This window comes from Sardina pilchardus, chromosome 24 (genome assembly GCF_963854185.1).
Source record: "Sardina pilchardus chromosome 24, fSarPil1.1, whole genome shotgun sequence".
Lineage (NCBI taxonomy): Eukaryota > Metazoa > Chordata > Actinopteri > Clupeiformes > Clupeidae > Sardina > Sardina pilchardus.
This window is the reverse complement of record NC_085017.1, coordinates 23,928,817-23,955,904: the sequence shown is the minus strand read 5'-3', so window position 1 is coordinate 23,955,904 and position 27,088 is coordinate 23,928,817. Positions and strand designations below refer to the sequence as shown.

The following is a 27,088-nucleotide window of genomic DNA, read 5'->3' as shown; positions in this document are numbered from 1 at the left end:
TCCGGATGTCTCGCTCATGTGGGAAAGGGACTTATATGTCTCTTCTTGCCATAATGTAAGCCTTGTGTGAGCCCCCGCGTTCTCATTCACTCCCATTAACAAATCACCGCGGGTGAACGCGATGCCCCAAGAATTTTTTGCAGCCATACTTGTTTTGGCATGGCGGTGCATTTGATCCCTCCTTCCCTTTGACCTCAGGAACTGATTTAGTCCAGATCTCCTCATCTCTAATTGCATAAAGAAACACTCGGCTCTGTTTTGATTTTTCTGAAAAAAGCGTCCTCCTGGAAAAGGAAAGGAGGCGTGCTTATTATCAGAGATAGGTGACTGGTGAGGAAGGGAAGGGCCCAGAGAGAGAGAGAGAAAGAGAGAGAGAGAGATAGAGAGGGAGAAAGAGAGAAATGCCCTAGGCTTAAGTCATGTTGTGATTTCAAAGATAGTTCTGTCCAGACTAGGTATCTGGGGGGCTTTAGACAATCAGACCCCCTCTGACAGCATAATTGCCCTCCCTCCTCATATGTGAAACAGGCGAGTCGACGAGCCCCCCCTTGGTTGCTCGCAAAAAAAAAAGCTAATCTTCAAAGTGAGGAGAGAGTGTGGAGGGAGGTGTCGGAGCTCGGCATTCTGGGAGATTGTCACGGGGCGAAGGAGGCTTTGGAACCAGAGCGCATGGCCCCTCTTTACATGGCCTTTTGTTTGAGTACAGTGAGGCACAGTTGTTGAGGCAGGGAAAGAGAGACAGCCAGAGAGAGAGAGAGAGAGGGGGCAAGGGAAAGGGAGAGAAAGCATGGAGGTCTGTCTGGCAAAAAATTGTCCACCTATGCCTGGCAGAAGGACGACCTCTAGTGGTGAAATAAAATTAGGTTAGTTTTGCTTTTATCCAACCCCCCCCCCCCACACACACACACACACATGAAAAGAAAGACTGCACTTTAAATTGCTTTCAACATCATTTCAGCGTTTACCAAACTTCCCATGAGCTACAATACATCCCGTTCTGCTCGGCAACACTGCTCACCGAGAGTGATGTGACATGCCATGTGTGCGTCACACTTCAGGGGATTAGCATGGCCATCCAGATGTCATTTCCAGGTGTTCTGGGGAATAGACTGACCAATGAGACGGCTCCGTTTGCGCCTGCGACAGGAAGCAGAATGCGCTCATGCTCCATGCTTTCTCACAGCTCAGGCAGTCCACCCTCCTCCTCCTCCTCCTCCTCTTCCTCCTCCTCCTCTACCATCCCTCCAGCTCTTTTCCTCTTCCTCCCACTCCATCCCTCACATGTTACAGAGCTCTCCCACACAGTCAAGTAAAGAGCTGAAGCAGACGCCAGGGATAAATAGCTTTTCTTCTCCCCTTTTTTTCCCCTTTCTACTTTTCCTTCTTCTTCTCCTCTCTGCTCCCCCCCCTCCCTTCTTCTCTTTCTCCTTCTTCTCCTCTTTGCCACTGGTGGTTTGGGGCTCTGAGAGCAGGGCCTTGTGTTGCCGTCGCTCGCTGATGTCTGCTGGAATTTGTGCACGTGCCAAAGGGGAAGCTTGCCCGCCCACGGCTGTCCCGAGGCGTCCCAAAGCCACAGGAACCAGCAGCAGGCCCGGTGTCCTCACAGCCTCGCAGACCACCACCCCCCCGCAACACCCCCCTCCCTCTCTCTCTCTCTCTCTCTCTCTCTCTCCACCGCCCCCTCACATACACCCCACAGGACTTCCAGCATGTGGGGCTGTCTCGCATGTGCTGAAAAAGCTCTCAGTTCTCCTCCGGCTCAGCCAGGAAATTCAGGCCCGCTTTTTCCCCCACACTTTGTCTTTCTTCACTCTCTCTCTCTCTCTCTCTCTCCTTCTCCTTCCCTCTGACTCTCTCTTTTTTTTTACAGTAGGTCTTGCTGGATAGATCATTACGTCAGTGGCTCTGTGTGTGTGTGTGTGTGTGTGTGTGTGTATGTGTGTGTGTGCACTCCCACCCACTGCCACCACCACGGGGGCCCTAGTGTGAAAGGAAAAAGAGGGGGGATTTCATTTCTCTTCTCTGCCATTGGAGAACCAGCACCAAAAGCGGTGCTTGCTTGCTTCCTTGAATTGTTTTCGACTCGCAAACAGCAATAAAGAGAGAGAGGGGATTTTCTTTTTCCAGATCACCACTGAGAGACACATTCATCAAGCACTAAAGCGACAATAATAACAGAGATGCAAAAATATAAAGCATCTGTGAAGCAGACAATGAAATAGACCAAACAGAGATCGATGAAAAGATACGGAACAACAGTGAGAATGAAAGATTTGCAGACAGACAGGCTAACAGACGGATAGACAGATAGATAGATAGACAGGCAGGAAGGCAGGCAAACAGGGAGGGAATATCAGCAGACTGTGAAACCAAATGATGCCTTTATTGATGCAACACAGATGCAGGGTGTGACCCCCACATAATTCTAGTTTCAACATCTCTCTTGTACATAGTAGAAGAAGCCATTATTTGTGCAAGATTATTCTCAAGAGGTATTCTCACTGCCACTTTGTATGATGCATTTCCTGTTTCATGACTCAATGTTATGTCTTCTTCTGTTTCAGACCTCTTTTTCAAGGGAAATCGGATGTTGACCAGTTAGGCAAAATATTTGAGTGAGTAAGGTGTTTCTCACCAACTAAAGTTTGTCCATACACTCAGTGGAATATTGTTGATGTGACGGAAGGCACATTGCATAAAAATAAAGATGGGATTGATGCTGACGACTGGTCATGTTTGTGACTTTCTAGCGTGGTAGGGGTGCCGTCTCTGGAAGACTGGCCGCAGAACGTGGGTTTGCCTCAAACTGCTTTTGCCCCTCGCCCTCCCAAACCAATCCAAGACCTGGTTCCTGATATGGATGAGCTGGGAAGGTCTCTCTTACTCGTAAGTCCTAACCCTGCTCTGTCCTCTACCTCTCTCTTTGATTCCTTGCTCCTTGAAACTTGTTTTGTTAACATGTCATGCTAACATGTTAGCATGTCATGCATACGTTTATATTTGTGTTGAGTTTGGGTGCATGGAGATGTCCTAACATGAGAGTGAGTGATCTCATCTCCTTTCTCTTTCTCTCGCTCTCTTTCCCTCTCTTCACAGCAATTCCTTTCGTTCAATCCCTCCAGAAGGATATCGGCCTACGCTGCTCTGTCCCACCCCTACTTCCTGGACCTGGACAGTCCCAGTAAGAATCTGTACACCCAGCCGTTCACCAGCAACAAACGCTCCCTGGAGGAGAGGACTACCGATGCCTTTAGTCGCTGTGGAGTAAGCGACAGGGGCTCCGACTCCAAAACCCCCCAGAACTAGTCTGTCACAGCCATGTTGTGGATGCTGCTTTGTTTTGTTTGTTTTTTTTTTTTTGTAGAGAGAATGACTTTGATTCTGGTTATTTTTTTGAAAAGACAAAAAGATGAAAACAACAACAAAAGAGAGATATGAACAATTGGCTGGTCTGGTTTGTTCTACTCGTTTTAAGTTTTTTTTTTTCTCATTTTTTTCCTTGAAGACCAGGCAGCACCACCAGAGCAAAATTCAGAGCGCTGGAGTAGACAAAAGAAAGACTCCACAAGCTCTCTGCTTCCTGCTTACTCCCAAGAGGGGTGGTGAGATGGGGGAAATCCCTGGTCGCTGCTTGGAGGGTGAGGTGGGGTGGTGTGTGTGTGTGTGTGTGTGTGTGTGTGTGGGGTGGGGGGGGGGGGGGGGGGGTTATTGTAGTTCCGAGTGTTCGGAACCACATCTGATCCTAATGGAGAACAGTAGACTGAGTGAGATCTCGCTGCTCAAGGGCGTCTCGTCTGCATGTCACTGCCAATATCTCGCTTCGGGAAGCGTGTGGGGGATTCGCTAGGTGAAGACCAACATGTCCGCCCTCTTCCCAGAAGAATTCACTGCCAAACTGTTTCACTATGGTCTCACTGCCGATGTCTCACTCACAACAAGGGGTTCACTGTCATGTCTGTCACTGCCAATGTCTCACCTGGATCTAGGTCTCGTTTCCAAAACGACCGCCGCTTTTTCTGCAGCTTCACACGTCCGGTCCCGTCCGGTCTCACTCCGTACAGTTGGCGCCAGCTCTGACTGGCATCACTGCCACCAACTGCCAAGTTCTCGCCAAGGCTGCTGCAGAAGCATGTCTGTACTCCGTGTCTTCCTTAGGTTTTGCTTCCTCTAGAGTTACCAGACCTCATCCTTCCCCCAACACCGCAGAAAACCGTTGAACAGATTCTCACTTGGCATTCACACATCTCCACACACACACATACACAGACACATACACACACACTTACACACACATACACACACTAACACAGTCCACTTCATCTGAATACAAACGGTTAAATGTTGTTGATCTGTCATCTTGTGGTTTCGAGGGAGCAGTACAGGCAGAAGGAAGCATGGGCTGCTGCTGAACTCCTTTCATAGGTTTATTTTTATCTACAGTTGATTCTTGTTTGATCAATGGTTATACTTCCTCTTTTAGGTTCTGCATTTCACTGCTGCATTATGGGAAAGTGAACTAAACAAAAAAAAAGTATGTCAATGACTCCCAGAGTGTAGAGGAAGAACGTGGTATAGTCAAGCGATCTCACAGCAGCATGAGCACTAGTGAACTAACTCTCATCCTATTTTATACGCAAACACAAGGAAATGAAAATTGTAGTCATCCATGTAATGTTATTGCTGGTGTTACTTTATGAACTTGAAGCTTTAGGGACCGAAACTAAATGAGTTTGCAGTCGGCAGGGTAGAAAGTGTGGGCAAAGTAGAGTGCCCACTCTCAGTGTAAATGCAGGTAGGGTTTAGAGTGAGCTTAGTTTATAGTAGAGCCAGACCGGATGGTAGAAGTAGGCAAGTTTAATCGCGGCGTACTTGATATGCGGGTAAGTGAAACTGGTTCAAAGTGAATACTAACTAGTTGGTGAGAGGGAAGTAGAAGGGAAGGACACGAGTGAGAAGAAGCAAGCTGGTCCAAGATTGCTAATAGCAAAGGTAGTCATAACATTGCATTAGGCAAGAAGTTGAGAAGCTACAGTATATCCTTGTTAATAACTTATCGATGGTCTCTATCGATGCGCTGCCACCTCCATTAATGAACTGGCTCAGAATGACTGAATGAATCTTGACAGGCTCAAGGTGACTGTTCAAGTCAGATGAAAGATTTAAAAAATCATTGGAGGATGGATTCTTGTGAAAGTACAAGTATATGTTTAAGTTCAAGCGGGCACTGTATGATGATACAAACGCATACAACACACACACACTCACACATAAGCAGTACATGCACACAATGTCACTAACTTCAAACAGATGTTAAAGCACTGGTGCCTTTACCCACTCAGGATTTCTCTCATCGACTCATTATTCAACACTTCATTCACTCAGGATTTTCTGGTTGGTTGTAGATCAAATATAGTTCAACCTACGTTTTCAGGTTTCATTCAGGCAGGTCATAACTCTGTTCATTTGCTACTATATCATGCTAACTAGTGTGTCTGTGCAAACTTAATGTCATTAAGTACCATTAAGTAGTTTAGAACGTATTTATGTCCAAGCCGGGTTGGTGTGACATTGTGTTGTCAGTCATGCTATGTATATACACTTAAAGCATCTGAGGGCAACATCTCTATTTAATTTTTGTTTTTGTTTTATAGCACAAAAGTTGATGGAAAATGCACCTGAGTATATCGGTGCTTTCATGCTTAGTTGCTATAAGTTACTTTTTACCCATTGGCCTCAAATGAGAGAAACGAGGGTAGAAGATGATTTGATGATGCATTGTCTTCACTTGTGAGTGTGTAATGACTTTGGTCATGGTGCGCCCTATACAGTGCATGCTCAAATTAATTGTACATATAAATTCATTTTTTGCATCTTGGCAGGGCATTACTTATGTTGAAATGCTCGCTCAATGGTGAATTTAATCAGCGGAGTACAAAAATATCTTCTCTGTACTCATTGAGGTTTGATGTAGATGCCTGCAATTATTGTTGGGTGTCTTTGATTGTTCAATGCTGAACATGATCTCCTTTAGTTATGGAATGTATGCGAGTCTGTTCCAATAAGACGGAACTTGAATGTTTGTGGCAGCACGTTCAGTTGAGTGATCATGCTGAGAGACATAGCACCTTTTTAATGCCTTTTGAATATATGTCAGTGTGCATCTTTTGCCCAATGACTCTGACAAAACAAAGAAATGCATTAACTTTATTGGTTTAAAGCTGGCAAAATTCACTCCAATTCCAATCTCCTATCCCTAATATTTGTGTGTAAATATAATGTATTTAATTTTTTTTTTACACATTTGTCTTAGCAAAGAATATAGCATAGTCCCCATATCAACAATGTTGTGCAGTGTATTACAATGCATTCCTTATAGTTAATAAACTATTTGAAAGTGCTATTGTTCTTTTTTGTTTGTTTGTTTTATTGTAAACTGCTGGTCTTTGGTACTTAAAATAGTCTCTTTTCATTTAATGATTATTTATTGAGTCTAGACATTCATGTTTGTTTTTGTGTTTCTTTTTTTTTTTTTTTTTTTTTAATAATCCCCTCCAACACACCTCCTTTCTTCCAAACTTGTCTAATAAATCTGCCTTTGAATTATGGTGCTGTAAAACCTTATTCAGACTTGAAACGTAATGTTCAGAGGACTCAGATTTGTGATGGAACTCACTCTCTGCATGGTCCTTATCAGAAAGAAAGTGTATCTTGTGTGTGTGTATGTGTGTGTGTGTGTGTGTTTAATTATTATTATTATTATTATTATTTGATTTGTGGGGTTCACTATTCTGTATTTCTTTTAATTTTCGGAGAGGATGCTTGTGGTTGTCTGGTAAGAAGCCACAGAATTATTTGAATGTGCATAAAATGGCAAAACGATTATGCACAGTGCGGGGCCCCATAATTCTAAGCATTTTACCTGCTCCATGGCTTGAATAAAGTACTGTGCCTCTGACTATGACAGAGCAATATCTTAAGCTGTTATGACATATATTCACGTCACGCTTACAATTATTTTAATTATTATAATTAATATGCATTTATAGACGCCTTCAAGCTCAATTCAAAACTGCATCCACCAGATGTTACCTGTTTTCACCTGTAACCTGTGCCTATAGAGGACGAGTTTTTGACTTATATGTGTTTGACTTAAAGAGGATGCAGCCTCACAGTCATGTGTGTCAGCTTCTTCACTGCGTTTGTCAGACAAATTCAGAAATATAACAGTAAATTCAAATCTCACTGGATAACCCAGCATATCTGTACACAATACACGGTAGTGTTTAACAGTATACTTTCTAATACTTCGCCTAAAACGTGTCTTGCAAAATGTTAGTTGCTGGGAAAATTGTATTTTGTAGTACTGTTTTTAATGATGTATTTTATTGTTAGTTGTTTTTTTTATATATATATATTTCTTATGTTATTGTGTAGTGTGGCTTTAAACATGCACACGAGAAACCAGACAGAGTGACAGTCAGGGTTTTATGGTATTGTACATCAGACAGGTGGAAAGGTGAAGTGATGGGGATGGAGAGAATCAGTTTAATGCAGAAAGTGATGATATGTGTTTTTTCCCATTAAGCATGATGATGTGTGAGATATGATGTGCTGTAATTATAAGTGATGTATATTATGTTTTTTCTTTATCATTGCAAATAAAGAAATATCATAGTCTGTGAGGTGAAAGAGAGGATAAAGCTGCCCAAATTAGCGTGTTTTTGAGCTAATGTGAGAAAGTGATATTTCCTTAAAGTACCAACTCAATTGCTTTTGTTAAGATTGACTGGATTTTGTTTTATTATTTTTATTATTATTTTTTTTGCTGCTCAGATTTAGTGGTTAGTACACATCGATTCAAGTGGTTTGTTTGTTTGTTTGTTTGTTTGTTTGTTTGTTAAATGTTTAAGGCAACTAGCATAAAGCCAGCATAAAGTGCTTTAGATCGGAAATGTTTCATATCTATTTTGGCTCTCTTGTCATATTTTAATGGGCACTAACTCATTCATTCAATACTCTCTTCACATTGATTACCTAATTTATGAACAAATAGGGCAGACCAATTATGTAATGAACTAAATAATTATGAAATTGTATAGTTTTCTTTTTCTTTTATTTATATCCCAGTCCCAGGGCAAGTGTCTTGGTTTCAATCTCTAAGTTAACTGTGTGGCCCAAGTGGGTAAGGCCTCATGCCAAAAGGCTTAGGCCTGTATATTTAGCATGAACCAAATCAGAAAATGATCATGTCTAAACAGAAAATCACAACCTAAATTGGTGTATAATTTCCCCCCTGCATTAGGATACAGACGGGAGGGCTGGGGTGTTTTTTTTTTTTTTTTTACATATTGTTGTGGGTTTGCTGCTAATTCTGTTTTGCTCTGGCTTGATAAATTATGACCCGTCAAATGAAAAATTCTGATAAAGAGCTGCTTGAGTTTTCGCTTACTTGTTGTATCTGTAACTGCTTTACATCATTTTTTATTTTTGTAAAAAGAATTAAATAAACTGTGTGTAAAATGCATAATTGTGTTGTGTTGGCTTACTTGGCTTCATTGCATGAAAATCCTGACGCAGGTAATTATCCTGATGTGAGGGAAAATTTGGGGAGAACGTGTCGTTCTTTAGACATCCACTAGGTGGCACAAGCCAATAAGTGTCTCTTCAGTAACACCAGTCAATTTCCACAGTTAACCGCTAGCTTGGAGGCTAACACAACAGCTTAAGAAGATATGTAAACAAAGACCCTATATCGGTTTTTACGTTTGCTCTTAGGGGAAGAAATGGGGAAAAGAGATAATAGAGTGGTGAGTTAGGTGTTAAAATGCTACCATGTCAAACTGATCTGTAACTACGAGAACTCTGCCCGTGCAATGCATGATTTAAGATAACGTGAGATCTCAGAAATGTCTCTTTTAGCCTGCTAGTTTAGCAAGCTAGTTAATGTTAGCTGTCTCGTGTGTTGTTTAACAAGCTTTGCAACGTTAGCTTGATTTTATGGTTAACTCGATGATGTTCTCAAATACATGTTTCCATGTCATATATAGGTATTTCTGTATTTCGTAGAAACTTTGATTTCCATTCTAGTTAGTTTGTTACTTATAGGTAGCGTGCTAACTCGCGCTTGGTGGACTAGTCAACAGCTAATGCTAGCTATTTTTACTGCTTGTTTGCACTAAGATAACTACGTGGCTCGTAGGCTAGGCTGTCTCAATACCGCCCGATGTCATTGAAACAGTTTTTATATTGCGCTTGTTGCCTATTAAAACTAAGCTAACCACTGATTAATGCAGTCAGACCGATATATAATCTGGATGGCTGGCTGGTGAACCCAGCTGATTAATTTATGCAATACCACGTTTACGGTTGGCTAGGCGATATTAGCTAATGCTATCGCACATGTAAAAGACTGCAGTGACATCTAGATCTATTACCGGTTTTAATGTTATCATACTTATACGTATGTCGTGGAACTCTCCCTGTTTTGAGTATATCCCAGTAAACTGTACATTTGTGAATGCTCTCTCAATTCTAGGCATATCTGAACCCCATTGCTGCAGCCCGGTCTAGAGGACCGGCGCCTAATGCTGGGCCTTCAATTCAAGATTACCTGAGCAGACCAAGGCCGACATGGTGAGCAGGAAGCCTCTGTAAAGTGCAGTAGCCTACTAACTTACAACGTCAACAGGCTAAATTTAACTTTGCTTTCAGTAGTTTCAGTTGGACTATCTAACACGAACTTGCACACGAGTCTATATTTATATTCGTTGTAGACTTGTTTAACATCGTGTTGTTGGTATTTATTTTTTTGTATTTGGTGACATTGAACCTGTATTTATACCATAATTAATGCACAGGATGGTTTTGATGCAGACCCGATGTTAATGACTGATTTCCATCAATAATTGTATTCACATAAAATCAGGGAAGAGGTGAAAGAACAGCTAGAGAAGAAGAAGAAAGGCTCCAGGGCTCTGGCCGATTTTGAGGACAAGATGAATGAGGTACAGTAACTCATCGTCCTGGATGAATTAGACATGTGACTGCACTGTCAAAGTCTCTGAGAAGCAACAGATATATTTTCCTAACACTGGTTTTCAATGGCATGCAATATTTCGTTGGTAGAGATGGAAGAAGGAGCTAGAAAAGAACAGAGAGCGAGTACTAGGCCGAAGTGAGAAGAAGGACAAGGCAGACAAGGACAAGAAGGAGGTAAGAGTCTCAAAAACACAAAGCATCAGGTAGCAGTGGCCACTTTTGTCTGACAACTGGCTTAACCATCAACTGTCTGTCTTTGGCCTCCAGAAAAAGAAGAAGGATAAGAAGAAATCCAGTAGGGTGAGAAGAGCGCTCCATTTTGTTCACACACAAGCCAAAATGATGCCAATGTTTTTGTTGTTTGTTGTTGTTGATGAAGTAGTTGTGTTAAAGCTGCAGATTTAACAAATAGTTCTGTGCGTCTGAGCTGTGCTCATGTTCTTCTGCAAGTTGGCAGACGTGGTATTTCTTGGCATCTAACAAGGTTTGCCTGTCTTGTCCTTGGTCAAGCATTCTTCATCTTCCTCCTCCTCCTCATCGAGTTCTGATTCCTCCAGCAGCTCCTCTTCAGAGTCTGATGATGAGGTATGTAACATCTTGGCAATCAATTTCATAACCAAACCACTGCTATACTCTGCAGTGCTATATAAACGTGGCAAGAAGTGTTACCACAACTAGCATCACATATCATTAAGTATGGTAATCCTTTTGTGTGGAGATGTCGCATATTTGTTCAGTTTACAATAAAAGTATGTGTTGCTTTACAAAGGATGAGAAAAAGAGCTCGAAAAAGAAGAGAAAGAAGAAACGTGCTGCGGTGAAGAAAGAATCTGACGGCTCCTCTTCAGGTTCAGATGCAGACAGCAAGGTAAGGAAATGCTTTATGAGTTTGCATAGCATCAGACATGTTTTCTGTGAATCTTCACCTCTGTATCACATGGGTGGGAATTGGCAAACACTTTTTCCCCCAAAGTGACTGGGACCCAGGCTTACCACGTAGGCAGTTTTTCTAACACCTGCTTCTTATAAAATAAGATTAAGAACTTTATTAATTCCATGATAGGGAATTTAAGTGTTACAGCAGCAGACCTTATGCAAAACAGGCGGCAAGTGAACGATATACACAAGCGGCAATCAAAACCAAGCACCCAACTCGATGGAATTAATTATGCACGTAAACTATTGTGATTTGGACTGCGCAGGATTCCTCCATGAAGAAGAAGAGGAAGCTCTCTGAGGTGGTTGAACCTGAAGTCAAGATCGAGTCTGAGGTGAAGACTGAAGTAGAAGTGAAAGCTGAGCCTCAGAATGACGAGATGGAAGGCCTGGAGTCCGACGAGAAAGAGGTACCGTATACCTTACTACAGAACATATCTGCTCTCACAGCTGTTATGAATCATCATCTCTCACGAGTTGTGTCTGCATTTTGTGTTATGCCTTTTACTGTTAATGATCTATTTATGTATTGCTAAAGCATGAACCGCATATTCGTTTTTAAAAAAATTACTAGTGCCGAAGTGGAACAGTGGAATTGTTGGGCTTATATCATTATCATAATAGTGAAGCGGTGACTAATAGTTTGTGGTGTTGCTTTTTTGAGCGAGCCTTTTGAAGCATGTCCTTGTAAAAGCACAACAATCTGGGTGGAGACTGTATGGATCAGTGACTAAATGAGGTTTATCAGTCCTGATGGCAGATCATATGTTGTCAGAATTGAATGAGTGCATGCTGTTTGAGGGGAATCTTTGAAGAGCTGTCAGTCTAGTGAAGTAGAAATTGAAGCCATGAGATTTCTTCAGCATACTGTTCCAACTGTCTTAGGGAGTCACCAGTGTAATTCTCCTCTGTACTGTCCATAGTTCTTCAATGGCTGTTGTGCCATTGCTTTTTAAAACGGGCTGCACAAATAATTGTCCGGCTTCATTAGCGTGTTGTGAGCTATCATGCTAGTTGAAATCGTCCGTGTGTGGCCTGCTGGTAAATGTGTTGCTAGACTGGCCACTCACAGGTGGAGCTGCCTCTCTTTAGCAAATCTGCTGGCGTGACTTTAATGATGGTCACAAAAACAACTGGAATTTCTCCCTCCAGGACGGCGATAGGACTTTCGTTCTTTTAGGATGGAAGTCAAATTATGCTGAACTGGAAGTAAGTAATCAGGTGTATTTGTCATGTTTTGCCCCCAAATTCTTTATATTTTTGTCTGTTGACCTTTTTTTCCATTAGCTTTGTCATTAGAGGAATGAATGAATTTGGCTTCAGTTCACCCTCTCGCAACACAATACCAGTACTGAAACTTATTTGAAACTTTTTCTCCTTCATTCATCCATTTGAATCTGCCATCTGCCTTTTGAATACTGTCTTTGGTACCTTGTGATTACTGTCTCCCGAAAGGTTGTTCACAATCACACCACCTTTTTTTGGTACACTGCTCTCTGAAATAACGTGACCTGCTTGTTTTCTACTACAGGGTGAGTACAAGAAGAAGACTGTGATTGTGGAGAGGAGAATGGAGGTGAGGAAGATGGTGGTCGAGGAGAAGAACCCGCCCGAGGACCTGACGACAGACGAGAAGAAAGCGGCTGAGAAGAAGAGCTCCGAGGAGAGGGAGAGATCCACAGTAAGCCCTGAGGGTTTTGCAATGACTTTTACTGCTCTGAGTCGACCTGCCTGTTGTCAGCACATGCATTGCTTTTCCAAACACAACAGGATGCAGGGCATCCATTTTCCCCGTGTTTATATTAATTAAGTCATCAGCGGGTAGTCAACATTGACTTGATAGTTTTCCCTTTTTTCTTTACCGACTTAAAACAAATATCAAGTTGTGCAAGGCCTACTCTGAGCACTCCTTCATAGGCCTCTGTGCTCTGTTTGCATTATGGTTACAGTCATTACCGTGTTAGATGGCACACTATGAGACATTAAATGTAATATTGACTGGTGTGCCCTGCTGTGAGAACTTGACCAGCCATGATTCACCCATATTGCTGGTCGTGTCCAATATAAACAGCAGTCTGACCAGTTTTACTAAAATATGACAAGGCATTTGGCCTGTTAAACATGAAACTAGAAAAGCACTCGAGAGCGCAAACCTCCGCCTAGCGAACACATAACCGCCCCCTGCATCCAGACGGTGATACGGATCACTCTCAAAGTTTCTACCTGCGTCTTTTCAGACCTTCCCTGAAAATTACATCGAAATCCATCCATAGCTTTTTTGAGTTATATTGTGAACAGACAGACGGATAAAATAAACCAACAAACCAACACACTCCGATGAAAACATAACCTCCTAGGTGGAGGTAATTAGTCAATGGTTGTTCTTTTTTGTTGTTAAGAAGGCAGCCCATGTTAATTTGGACTGCAAGCTAATATTGGGTGCTTATTGAGTGGGTTATTTCTTTTCTATTAAGTTATTTTCTCCATTTTCTGGACAAAGTGTGGTTGGTGATGGTTGTGAGAGGATGAATCGGATGATGTGATCCTAAACGCTTCCGTGTCTGTCTTTTTGAAGGATAAATCAAAGAAGAAGAAAAAGAAGAAGCACAAGAAGCACGGCAAGAAAAAGAAGAAGAGGGAGAGGTCAAGCTCGGACTCGGACTGAAGCGTTTTGAGAGACTGGACCTGGGCTGCAGGAGGGGAATGATCTTCATGACAACACGGAACAAACCCAATGAGGAAGGCAGCCGTTAACGGAGCAGGCGACTTCAGTTGGGAAGAGTTTGGGACGTCTTTCTCTGGCATACATGATGGACAAGATGGCCTCCTCTCTGCTCAGGAATCTACGATATGGCCGGACTTTTTCGAAAAGCGGGATTGGTTGGGGTGGGGTGTTGAGAGCGTTGGGCTTATGGCCCTTGCAGGGATCGCTTGTGTTTTTATTTTTGTTTGTTTGTTTTTTTAGCAATCCAAATTGGTTTGGTTTGGTTCGGTTGGTTCGGTTGGTTGAGTGTGACTCCTCAGAACTTCACAACAACTCCAGTTATTATTGTTTGATATCATTTGCTGCTTGTGCTCGCTGTCCATTGAGGTACTGCTGGAACTGGGGGGAAAAACACTTGCAGCAGGACTGTAACTTTTTATATCAACTTTTCCAAATTGATCAACTTTCTATGTATGAATGATATTGGAACTGGTGATGGAAATAGTAGCAAACAGTCAAAGTCACTGTGCTACCTCTGAGGTTTTGGATGACACTATTGCATACAAACAGGGCTATAATTAAAAAACAACAACAACACTGCATTTTAAAAAATCTTCTTGTAGCATATTTTTACCTCTTGAGACTTCTGACATGTACTTTCCCCCCCCCCTGCTGTGATGACAACGAGCATTCACGACATTGTTCAGTTGGAACCGTTGGACTGAGCCACGCGATATGAGTTTTTTTTTTTTTGTTTCTTTTCCTCTCGCTCTCTCTTTAACACCAGTGCTTATACATGCATGTAACCTGACCACTGGACTCTTGCCAGACTCACGTTCTAGTCGTCATGGTGAATGTAAAAGAGTGACACAGTAATTGTAGAAGGAAGCCCGCCGCTGCCGCTGGGCCCTTCGGAGCGAGGCAATGTGAGGAGCATGACAGACCGATGGAGACATGTTTTAAGTTTCATTAAAAGTGTTCCTGCATCTGAAATGTCCAAATTGTTTGTTTTTTTCTTTCAAGTGTGAATGACTGGAGAAGAGATGAAAACATAGTATACAAGAGATGAATACAAATACACAATATTTTAGCTTGAGGATTGTGTTTTGCATAAGGTTTTGTCTTGAATTTACATCCATAATCCGTTCTTTTGTGTGTCAACATGATGGGACCATTCAGAAAAATCCAGTGTCTGAGTAGCTTTAAAATCATCACCTCAATAAGAATGGGTCGGTTTATGAAGGAGTTCATTTTATTGGGTCCTATCAAAAGACTCTTTTGTGACCATTGCCTTATGGCACGTTAGTAAGAGGTCATTGATGAAGAATGCCGTAGTCATTTATGCATTTAAAATCAGCTGTGTCAGAGATGTGACACTTAACTGGTTCCATGTATTCTTGATAATTTGCCCTCTGATTATTAGTACGTGCCCAGTGGGAATTTACATTATCCACAACTATACAACAACTATAGTCTGGCCTGCAACTGTTGGAACAACACAATATTGTAATTTGCTATACAATACAGTATGTGTTGAAAATAGCACAATGTGCGTTATTTTTTAACACATCTCTGTCCAGATGGACAGCACATTTTTTGAGTGTACATACTTTTTGCTCTGTTGCGCTTCAGCATGCATGGACTTTGTGTTTACACTGGTTGTCATGACCGTGATAAGGATTCTGTTTGTTGTGTTTTGTTTATGGTTATTTGAGATGTTTCTTCACTGACTTGATGGCAGTTGCTTGTGTAAGACCGCGATCTGATCTTTAAACTTGGTCTGCTCAGAATGTATTCATTTCAAGTCACTGTTAGTTAGACGTTTAGACGTCACACTGAAATTGTCTTGAGGCAGTTCATAGAAACTCCAACCCTAGCGTGTGTGTATGTGTGTGTCTGTGTGTCTGTGAGATATATTGTATGTGGTTGTGTGAGTGTCTGAGGGAGAGGCTGTGTGTGTGAGCAGTTCATAGAAACCCAAACCCTAACGTGTGTGTGTCTGTGTGAAGGCGAGAGAGATTGTGTATGGTGGTGTGTCTGTGTCTGTGTGAGGGCGAGAGAGATTGTGTATGACGGTGTGTGTGTGTGTGTGTGTGTGTTTCGGTATACAGGTGAAGACTGATACTGTGCCTCAGGAGCTCTGGTTGAGTGGCGGTGGGGGCCGCACCACGGTAAAGCTCAGGGACTCTGCCAGGTGTACTCGCTCACTCCCTCTCCTGCCCTGTCCTCTCTCACATGGGAGGGGCCGAGTGGCTCCTCTCATTTCCCTGGCAAATGCTGTCATCAGTTCCCTCTCCTTGTCACAAGACGAACAGCTCTCCCCTGAGGATAGGACGGGACCTGGGAGACAGACAGACATGAAGTCCGTTCGGAGTCCGGCATTCCTGCTGATTTGTGCCTCGGTGTTCGTCCTGTCTGGTAAGGGAATATTATTGAAATAACTCTCCAAAAGCAACAACAGCAGGTTGGATGGACATGCAATCATGCTGTTTTTTGGCAAAGCTTGAAGCCATTCTTGGCATTATAGGTTGTTCATTTTATCCATTTGAGAACATTTTGAAATGGCCAGATGGGTGTAAAAAGGGTTATTCTGTGTAAATTGGGTTGGTATGGTGACTTGGAAATGTAGCATTACACCATTACACCATTACCTACCTGCATAGGGTCAAGTGTTTTTAATTCTGACTAAAGTTTCAGGAGTCTGAGACTGCTTTGGAAAATGTTATGCTGTCGTCAATAACAGAATTCATTCCAGTCAATTAATCAGGATTCTAGGAGGGCAATACAATATATACAATATTGTCTATACTGTAATATTCTGTAAAGAACTTCAAAACTGCAGGTAGAAAATGGCAAAGTTGCACGCTACCACCCCTCTAACTGCTACCCAGCAACCTGCCAGATATTTAATTAGGTCATTTACTAAATGTATCTCATCTCACAACATACAGATACAGTGACAGTAAATATAGCTTGCGTGAGGTCCATCATGAAGGTATAGGGGAAAAGGCCTGAAGCGTCTGACTCAATGTCTATTCTCATAACAGACAGACTGGTGCGTAAGAGTAGCCATATCATATGACTTTTTACAGAAGTCCCCACATTGGCACTTGGTGTACAGAACTCACCTCAGCAATCATTTGTTGATTCGAAAGTGTAGCATCAAAGAAATACACGTGTGAGTTCCTTGTTCCATATGCAAAACATTTCATGATTTCATTCGACTTCACAAAAGTGACCAAAAGATCTCAGAAAGAAGATGACATCCTCATTTGAACAGAAATGAAGAGTTCAGATACAAACCCCTCCAAATCCTGACCATCTTTTAAATGAGCATTTTGATCCAGCTCTTAAAGGTTTTTGGCTACAAATCGATATTTCAGACCAGGAAGAGAGTGGTATATATTCAGTGAGTTTTGAAGCTAAATTATTTTATTATATGTACAATATGTGTGTGAAGAGCATTCACTCACCATCATATCTTATGGAGGTGGCATTTAGAGGCTTCAAACATTCCCACCATCTGCAATTATGTGTTTGCAAAGAAAAGTACTCCCAACTGTTGTTTTTTCCCCCTCTCCTATTTACCCAAGGCTTAAGTGGCTTATGTGTAGACATGTTTGTATTATGCTGATGGTCTCACTGTGTCAGTAAAAGGCAAGCACCTCACCTCTGAGTGTCCATTATCCCACCATAATCCCCCTCTCCTTCCCTCCCTCTCCTCCTCCTCCTCCTCTCCTCGGACTACTGTATCACCACAACAATCACCAGTTTGTTTAGGGACAACAGGAGTGGAGAGTGCCAAGCACACTCCAGTTTATTCATGGGGGTTCCTTTAGTGTTTGGCCTGTGGCATCGGCACACGTCCACCCCACGACCCCCCTCCCCCCCTCCTCCCAACACACACCCCTACACCAACACCTTCCACTATTGCTAGGGGTGGCCTTATTATTTATTTAGTACATAACACGAGGCACACAGTAAGCTATTGTCATTCACAACACTTGCCTGTTAGGCGAGATCCTCAGAACCAGGCAGGCGTCGGTGTTTGTGTGTGTTTATGCGAGAGAGGAGATTGTTAATGTGAGTGTGTGTGTGTGTGTGTGTGTGTGTGTGTGTGTGTGTGTATGTGTGTGTGTGTGTGTGTGTGTGTGTGTGTGTGTGTGTGTGTGTGTGTGTTCTGAGAGGGTCAGTGCTGAAGGCAGTAGGAGGAGGACAAGAAAAGGGGAGAGGATGTACACGTGTGTGTGTGTGTGTGTGTGTGTGTTGGTGTGTGTTTACCCCTATATCGCCTACCTGCCTGCTGTCAGACTGCATGACCAGGCAACGACATGTGTGGACACACAGCTGCCACACACACACACCTACACACACCTACACACACACACACACACACACACACACACACACACTTTCTCCTTACCCTCTTCACTTCATCAACACTGCCCACTGACTGACCAACAGCACTCAATGGTAATTAGACCCATCACCAAATCCACTAATTAGCCTCAACCCTGATAAAAAGAATAATAAAAAACACCTCCAATCTTCAACAATCTTACTCTATTGTGTCCATGTGTTGTGTGTTCACATCCTCCATGGAGATAGCATTCTCTCACTTATCAAGGGTCCTCTAGGCAACAGAAGCCCACTCATCATTGTGCAACCCTAACGACTCATTGTAATGCTGAACGGATCCTTCACGCCACTTTTTCACGCTACTGTTTGTTTTAAGACCAGTTCAGAAAAAAAACAATTACCAGGAATTTACTACCAGGACTCTTCTGCTGGTCCTTCAGTGTGTCACTGAAAGAGCGTAGTAAATATTTATCCAGCCCACAGTTACAGGATAGAGCTTAACTGAAAGAATATGGTATTACGGCCCAGCCAAAATACATAGTTGAATTCATACTTGGGTCAACATACATGGGGCGCTTCACGTGCACTGTGAGGAAAATATATGTCACTCCATAAAGAACAGAGATTTTGTTCAATGTTTATAGCGTATTGGTTGTGTGTCATGTACTGTATGTATGCTTTTAGACAGAACAGGTTAGAGAGCAATCTTATGCATACAAACCTGGAACTGCTCAAGAGCACCTAGCAGAGTACAGGTGTTAGTCTAATGAGAAACATTACTGACCCTGACTGCCGCCCTCCCACACCTTGGTGTAGTCAAATGATCAGCAACACGAAACAAGAACATGCCCATTTTCAAGAACAAGCACAAGCCGCGAGGCCCCAAAGTACCAGTACATTGTGTTTTAGACTCGTATTTGTGTCACCATACACTGTATGAACTGGATCTTATTCATATTAATGCAAAGGTGGCAAATAATTATTGAGACCAAATATTTCTCGTTTGATTAAGCCTTTACAAATTATTAATAAACATATTGGTCAAAATGTATTTTTACAAAGTTTTAAATTATTTGATTAATGTATACTATGTGTAGAGAGCATTAACTCCCTGTTATTATCTCAATTTCTTTTAATGGAAGTGGTGTTTAGAGGCTTCACGTATTCCCAGTGTACCATCTGCAACTATTCAGGGTAGTGCTACTACACTATTGTAAATACAGTAGTATCACTGGTAAATAAATGCTTTATGTGTCCCATGCAGGAATTCAAATGACCTTGGCGTTGATCACCTTTCTCTACTGTACCTGTTCAGCCACTAGTTTGCATTAGGATTTGATGGAGTTTAATACAAATAAAAAAAGTGATAAGGAGATTAAATTACCTCAAACTAATTTAACATTTACATATTAAATCTAACTAAATCAACATAGTCATACTAAATCTTAAAATATTAAGACAGTCAACATTTGGAGTCCTGACTTTGCTGCTGTTGTTGAGTTGGCCAAAGTGTGAGGAGTCAACCTCATTTGGTTATGGCGTAGAAGTCAGTTGGTGGTGGAAACTTATCTCTCTCTCTCTCTGTCTCTCTCTCTCTGTCTCTCTTTCTCTGTCTCTCTCTCTCTATCTCTCTTTCTCGCTCAGATACCAGCTCTGAATCTCCAAGGCCTCGGGTCATCCATGGAACCAAGGGCAAGCCTCTCACTCTGCCCGTGTTGACCCGTTTCCCGCTGCATGGGATCGACATCCAGGGCAGCTGGTCCAAGACCAAGCCTGACCACTCGCACCTGGTGTCCTTCAAGAACGGTGGGGTCATCAAGAATAGGTTGTGGCGCAACAGGATCTCCCTGAGTCTCTCGGACGCCTCGTTGATTATCCACCGCCTGGATGAGAGCTCGGAAGGGGAATATAAGCTGGAGCTGAATATCGAGCTCTCGGAGCACAACCCGGAACAGCTGATGCACAAGGTGGAGACTGTCTATGTGACTGTGGATGGTGAGATTCATTTCCTTATTTCCCTGGAGAGTTTTGGTTTCACATGTTTGGATTTCATTTCCTTTGGTTTAACACAGACAGGGTTTCGCTTTCGTGACGATTGTGTGTTTGTTTTTCTTATCCGAATGCAAATGTTTGTTTACAAATGTACAAACGCGTGCCAAACCTGCAAGTCCTTTTACAGTATTTCCTTTCAGAAATGGTTCATTGGATGACATCTCCATTTCTTACTTGGCCTTCAGATCATCAAGGTCCAGCTACATGACAGACAGTATGGATCAAGTACAGTGTTGTCAATTGACTCATGATGTTGTCTCCCAACAGTCCCTGTGTCCACACCAACCATTGAGAAGAGGCCAGCCTATGAGCTCATAGAGGACAGGGACAATGTAACATGGACCTGCTCGGTCACCAGTGGTACCAAGGTTCAGTACCAGTGGCTGAAGGACAACCTTCCAGTCAGACCCGACGAGAGACACGTTTTCTCTCCCACAAATGACACGCTGCTGGTCCAGCCTGTTCGCAAAGAGGACATCGGCCGGTACACCTGCCTGGTCAGGAACCACATCAGTAAGAGTCAGAGCCAAAGCATGGACCTCAACATCTACTGTGAGTAATGCAGCAAGCCGTGGTCCTCTTCTACTTATACAGGAACGGCAAATTAGCATGTTACCTTTTGCACAAGAAAATTATTCCATAAATAAATACATTGATAAATATGCCACAAGTTTACCCCCCCCACACACACAAATACTGTATGTGTAATATTGTTCAATAATACAGATGTTCAGTGTGTGTAGGAAAGTATCCAGATCACAAGACTAGACATAAGCCTAAAGTGAGCACATTTTCAGTAAGCACCATGACCGCAGGTACAGTAGAACTAGAACAGAAACTAGTTTGCATGTATGCACCAATGAAAGAGCTCCTCTGTTCTCTTGTCTGCTGGTGTCACCTTTTGAGGTGAAACACGGTGTGTGGAAGCACAACATGTTACACATTAAAATTTGAATTTGAAACATGAATCTCTGAATATATTCTCTCAGATTCTCTATGTCTGAGGCAACCGAAAACAACAGCTCAGCTGCAAATTGAATAATTGATCAAAATGGTTTAGATCTTTTCTTCTAAACCTTTATTACTAAACACTACTGACAGTGTATTCATTGTTAGATGTAACGCCTACACAAATGTTGTCCCTGTAGCTGAAATGTAGCGTGTTCTTTGAGTGCCATGTGCCATTGCCTCAGGCATGGACTGATAAGAGGTCAGTGCAATAAAAATAAATACCATCTGTGACCAGGAAACTGAACAGGACAGTCCACACTAGTAATTTACGGTTATACAGTATGTGGCTTTTATGGCAGATTTACCTCCATGGGCACGAGAGTAATGTTGTTTTTGTATTAAAGAAGTCCGCCATCTTCACAGAGATCAAGCCCATCAAATGCATTATGTAGAAAAACATGAGCAACACAGAGGTCACCATGGATAATACAGCTGTTTTCAACTGCACATTAAAGGTGCAGTCAGTGACTCTAATCTTATACACGTTTGGTCAAATTCATCAAATTGCTCCCTGTGCTCATCTAGCTATTTGTTCAGTGTGTGGGCTCCATAAAACTTGTGTTTGTACACGGTGCGCCTACACAGTCCTGGCTCTGGGAAACAAACATGGATGGAGCCAGGGGGTCAGGATTTGACTGATTAGCTTCGCCGATTAGCAAGGCACTTCCTCGTCGCCATTTTCCAGAAATACATCATGTCCGGTGCCATTCTCCTCATGCTGATTGGTGGCTGTTCCACTCTCAGCTCATGCACGAGCTTAGTGTGGGCACGAGCTCTCCTTCTGTACCTTACGTCAATCAGTAACCTGGCACTTAATTGGCTAAGTAAAACGGCACCGGAAACAAGCCCCTTAAAACGCCATGTTGAAGCCTGAAATTTTTTTTACATTTTGGCAATTTTCACATTGAAATGCATGGGGGCGGGACTTGTTCACTTTCTCCAGTTCTTATAATACCTCCATGGATGGAGCCATGGACGATCTTAGCCAATCAATATGGAGTGTCAGGAGCAGAGAAGGGAATGGATGCAATTTGATTGGCTAGCTCAAATATCAACAAACTCACAAAACTGAGAGATAATGACACACCTCACCTTTAATAATTCTACACACAATACTCCTAGGATAATATTCAATCCACAGGAAATCTTAACTCTAATAGCATCTATAATGTCTCTCTTGGGAATTCACAGATGGTCCGTACAACCTGGCCATAAAGTCTCACCAGGGTCTCAAGACTGGGGAGGTGTTCATGGTGGACCCCAGTGAGTTGGTGCTCTTCGACTGCTTCGCCGACTCCAACCCGCCTAACAGCTGCGTGTGGATCTCTAAAACTGGCAACAGGACGGAAGTGGTCATGACCGGTCTGCGGTTCGAGGTCAACCCACACGAGCTGGCCCACGCCAAGGAGTTTGTGGTCCGAGCGTTCAACAATGTCACCCAGAAAGAGGACGAGGCCCAGTTCTTTGTTATGGCCGGCACTGGCTCAGGTGAGTGTTTCAGATGAAAGCTCTGATGAAAGGCAAGGTAAAGGTGTTCTGCCTCAAAGGCTGGTATAGTTCTATACAGACTGTACCTGTTATGACTTAAAATTACTTGGTGCAAGGCTGGTGCTTTAAATGCCCTTTTCCACCGCACATTTTCGTAACGGTACGGTACGGCACGGCACGGCACGGTGCGACTCTACCCTGATTGGGAGGGCATTTCCACTGCGGATTGAAGGGTGGACCCGTTACGATTTTTAGTACCTACTCGTACCTGTTAAAGGCACCCAAGAAAATCAGTTCTGGAAAATACTGAGTAGGGAGTAGTGAACAAGCATTAGAAAACATAGTGCTTTTAAAATTACATTACATTATTTAATTTGGCTGACGCTTTTCAATCAAAGCAACATACAACATGGTAAAACATTTAAAGCTTTTAAGAGCAATTCTTCCATTTAAAAACCACAATAAGTGCATCAATGAGTGTAATAAGTGCATCAATGAGTGCAACTGTCTGTAGTAGTGCTATGAGAGGAGATGTTCTCTGGAGAGCTGGGTTTTCAGATATTAATGGTGTAGTGCAGTCAGTTTATGTTCAGCTTCACATGATCAGCGTCACATGATCAGGAGTTCCTTTCCACTGGCTCCAGGCCTTTGCATACCTAGATAGTGAGAACTCAAATGCACATCCTGCTTCTTTCCGTTTGAGTTTTAAAAAAAAAAATGACTGCATGTAATTTCAAGTAATAATACTGAACCTGGCACATGGCTGTCCAGTGTGAGAACCAGCTACTGTATGGGGTGTTTTGAAACAGGCTGCTAATAATCTTGTGGTTCAGATAAAGACATGAAAGGTTACATCCTCCCCTTTTCAGTTGCTAAGCACATATTATTGTGTCCTGGGTGTAAACGGTGACCGGAGAGTAAACAGCAGACAGCAGGTGTTCACCTTACGGTCTGTCTTGTGGGAAGTTTCTGCTTGCAGCTACAGTTGGGCTGTCTCGATTTCAGGGTGGAAAAGCAGGTAGATACCTGGCTGTGGAACAGGAAGTGAGGCGGGGTATGTGCTTCCTAGCCCTGGCAATGTGCAAAATCATCCACAACCTTTCAGTGTTCGATGAAACTTTTGTTTCTCCTTCTGTAAAAAAAATAATTTAGACCTGTTTTTTTAATTATTATTGGAAGATGTAACAAAAAAAATATTATTGGAAGATGTAACAAAAAAATAAAAAAATACGTAAAAACCCCAAGACTGGAACTTTAATGTTGAAGTAATATAGCGGACATACCAATTTAACATGCATTTAGTAATGATAAACAAAGGTTTGTATTAATTGTATATAAAAGAAATACGCTCTTCTCATGTTCATTTTTTTCAACAGGAAAGCAAAAAATTACTCAGAACGAAACCTTCCTGTCTCCGCTGGCTGCCATCGTTCTGTGCTGTCCGGTCATTATCATTGCTTGTGGTTTGTTGCTGTTCAAGAGGACATGCCACCCAAGGCGAGGTAATTCACACGCATTAGCAGTGTATGATAATGACAGGTTGGATAAACCTTGCCTGACCTGCCAGCAAATTTGAATTTCAGGCTGGAAACCTGCACATCTGTCTCCCCTTCTTCCTGTCTACAACCTTTGGGTCCAATCACAAACTAGCTTATTCAAAAGGCACCAGATCATTGGTCTGATTGGTTGAAGGACTATCCAAGCGTACGGAGTCGTTTGAAAGATGCCCATTGATCACGCCTAGAAATAAAGCACACACTCCCCATCCTAATGTTCAATCTTAAAAGGTTGAGCTTAGTAATGGTGATATAGCCAGACTATGATAATGAATTAACATTGTTTTCCAGTTGCTGACATAAAGGTACCTTATAGTTTGCAATTCTGATGCTTTGTTAGAGTTCAACTTCTGAAACTCCTTAAGCATCATGCTGCTTGGCTAATTGGTGAAGTGTACACTCCCGTAGTGTATTGCATTTGAATCACACTGAACCTTTAATAGTGTACAATATACCACTGTACAGTACGACATATATTTTCTTCCTTTGAAGTAGAAGACTATATACTGTCTGTAATCACCATTATACATACATACAACAGCAGGACCACTACGGGCTTGTTTTTCCAGACACTGATAAAGGATAAAGGAGTTTCCTATGAAAAAACAACAACCATTTTTTGTCTAAGAATAGGCTTAATGCTTTTCATGGGAAACTTGCCTGTTGAGTGCAATAGCAATGGGTGTTGATATCATTTCTAATTTCAACAACAAAAGCGTTGTTTGTTTTTCCCCATGGGCTTGATTTCACCATGTTTTTTCTTTGCCTTTCAGTTATAATTACGATGAAAGACACCCTCTCCAAAAGGTAAGATAACTCCATTGAAGCCTTGTGTGTCTGACAGTTGGTCCCACCAGGGCAATGAATGTTAACTTTGTTTACACAGCCAAATGACTTTTAATCTTTAAACGCGTCTCTCTCTCCCTTTCCCGCAAAGGCCGATAACAGAACAAAAACGACCCCACCGTTCAGGTAAGTCATGTGCAGTACTGTTTTATTTTTTATGACATGACGCCCGTCTGTTGTCAAGCACTGCTGTGTACATAGGCTGCACAAACAGCTGTCGAGCTCTGTGAACCATCGTTAGATCAGCATGTAACAATCACGGTCATATCGAGCCATTCTTTTGGCAACATAAAAACGTAAACACATCTGGACCCTTCGTTTGGGCCAAGTGACGGAGAAGCAGAACAGAATGGGTAACTTTTGTGCAAGCCAATAACTTGAAGTAACACTTTCCACAAGTGCACACGTGACATGGAAAGAAGTCTCATTCTTTGACTGTGGGGCACGGAAGCGATGCTATCAGCTTCCGTGGCATGACACAAACTGAGGGGAATGATATTTACGACTGGGCTTTAAAATGCAATGACATGAATGCACTTTGTCATTTCTTCTGACATCTAATATAATTACTGGTACAGTGGCACATGGCAGCAGATTGATCCCTTAATATAAGATGATGTATAATGATACATATGCTTTTTCTGATAGGCCATGAAGATGCGACTGAAGACTTTGGCATCTATGAATTTGTTGCCATACCTGGGAGATTGGATTCCACTCAGGTCGGTCTCACTCCTCAGACCCAAGAGGCGATAAAAGCCATCTAATCTGATTGAGACACAGTCCATTGCAATCATACATCAAAACCCTTATGATCAACTTCTCGATCACTTGGAACTTATTAACTGTGTTGTGTACTTCTTTCAGGCATCATGTAGATCTCTGGCACACCCTGAATCCACACAGGATTTGCATACCACTATCTATGATGTCATCAGACGGATCCCGGAAACGCCCACTCTGAGCCTGCTGAAGTGAGGCTGGGCGGCGGGCGGCAGACAGTGTTTATATGCACTGATGTGAGGTCATCGTTTCGAATGTGACTTTGGTGGAAGAGTGCCACCTGTACAGTGAAGCTGTGCTTCGCTCGAATCCCTGGGTGTGTGTCCCATGTTTGTCATGAGTGCAAGAACGGGTCTTGTCCCTGTCCAACCTTTTTTCTGTAAGCTGGCTTGATGAAAACAGGGGACGGTTGTGGTGATTTTTAAATAATATTTTTTTTTGTGGCTTATTTCAGTGTTTCTGCAGAGAGATATTTATTTCATCACAAATGAAGGGTTCTCTTTAACCATATTTATATATGTTTGTTTTGTATTTTCTCTCATTTGATATGAGTGCATTTTAATTCTGAGCAGGAATTGTTTGAGGCATATGGTCATGAGCTTTTCCAGAGCTTTTCTCTGTAGGAGTGAAATAAGGGGAATTTCACATGAATGGTTTCGCAACCAAATGTGCCAAGTTGGAGTTCCTATTGGCAGTAGATATGTTTTGAATATGTTGAATTCCCCTCTCCCTATAGGCAAAATCATATCTGCAATTGAAAAAAAAGATTTACAGTCATTTCTACATTTCTATGTCTGAATCACAGATGTAAATAATATATACTTATTTTATAATATCCTATGCTTTATTTTTAAAAGCTGTAATGACCGCCGTTATACTTATATACTACAGAATACATGCCAAGACAACAGGTCTATTTTTGCTATATTTTACATGTTGTCTTGTCTTGTCTTAAGACTTTGCTTTATCTGCTATTTTGTACAGCCACACAACACAGAAGTGTGATTTTCTATCTGAATAAAGATTTATACCAAATGTAAATTGCTTGTGTACGACACTGTGGGACAACTGTAGATGATCATACAGTTTGTGCATAGCAAATGTAAATTGCTTATGACACTGTATATGGGATAACTGTAGACGATCATACAGTTTGCGCATAGCAAATGTAAATTGCTTATGACACTGTATATGGGATAATTGTAGATGATCATACAGTTTGTGCATAAAGCAAATGTAAATTGCTTATGACACTGTATGGGACAATTGTAGATGATCATACAGTTTGTGCGCATAGCAAATGTAAATTGCTTAT

The 27,088-nt window shown here is 42.1% G+C and overlaps 3 protein-coding genes across 4 annotated transcripts in view; all 3 read left to right on the top strand.

Annotated features, from left to right (window-relative positions):
* cdk6 (cyclin dependent kinase 6) overlaps nt 1-3,632 on the top strand; it is a 40,467-nt gene extending 36,835 nt beyond the window's left edge. The window contains exons 6-8 of the mRNA XM_062529284.1: nt 2,565-2,615; nt 2,751-2,886; nt 3,097-3,632. Coding sequence (XP_062385268.1) covers nt 2,565-2,615; nt 2,751-2,886; nt 3,097-3,306 — 397 coding nt within the window. The 3' untranslated portion in view covers nt 3,307-3,632. The remainder of the gene's footprint in view (nt 1-2,564; nt 2,616-2,750; nt 2,887-3,096) is intronic.
* Nucleotides 3,633-8,667: 5,035 nt separating this feature from the next.
* Nucleotides 8,668-14,671, top strand: fam133b (family with sequence similarity 133 member B). 2 transcript variants are annotated; one of them, XM_062529571.1, is made up of 11 exons: nt 8,668-8,807; nt 9,536-9,633; nt 9,926-10,004; nt 10,126-10,212; nt 10,306-10,338; nt 10,549-10,623; nt 10,808-10,906; nt 11,241-11,384; nt 12,127-12,183; nt 12,506-12,655; nt 13,550-14,671. In XM_062529571.1, the coding sequence occupies exons 1-11, from the start codon at nt 8,784-8,786 to the stop codon at nt 13,637-13,639; spliced, it is 936 nt and encodes a 311-aa protein (XP_062385555.1). In that variant the 5' UTR covers nt 8,668-8,783; the 3' UTR covers nt 13,640-14,671. The 2 variants fall into 2 exon arrangements, with proteins under 2 accessions (XP_062385555.1, XP_062385556.1); XM_062529572.1 differs by lacking the exon at nt 12,127-12,183.
* A 1,274-nt stretch (nt 14,672-15,945) lies between these two features.
* hepacam2 (HEPACAM family member 2) lies at nt 15,946-26,802 on the top strand. Its single transcript, XM_062530044.1, has 9 exons — nt 15,946-16,096; nt 19,682-20,032; nt 20,357-20,641; nt 22,292-22,588; nt 23,965-24,090; nt 24,918-24,951; nt 25,082-25,116; nt 25,639-25,712; nt 25,858-26,802. Exons 1-9 carry the CDS (start codon nt 16,036-16,038, stop codon nt 25,966-25,968), a joined length of 1,374 nt encoding a protein of 457 aa, XP_062386028.1. The 5' UTR covers nt 15,946-16,035; the 3' UTR covers nt 25,969-26,802.
* The last annotated feature ends 286 nt before the right edge of the window (nt 26,803-27,088 follow it).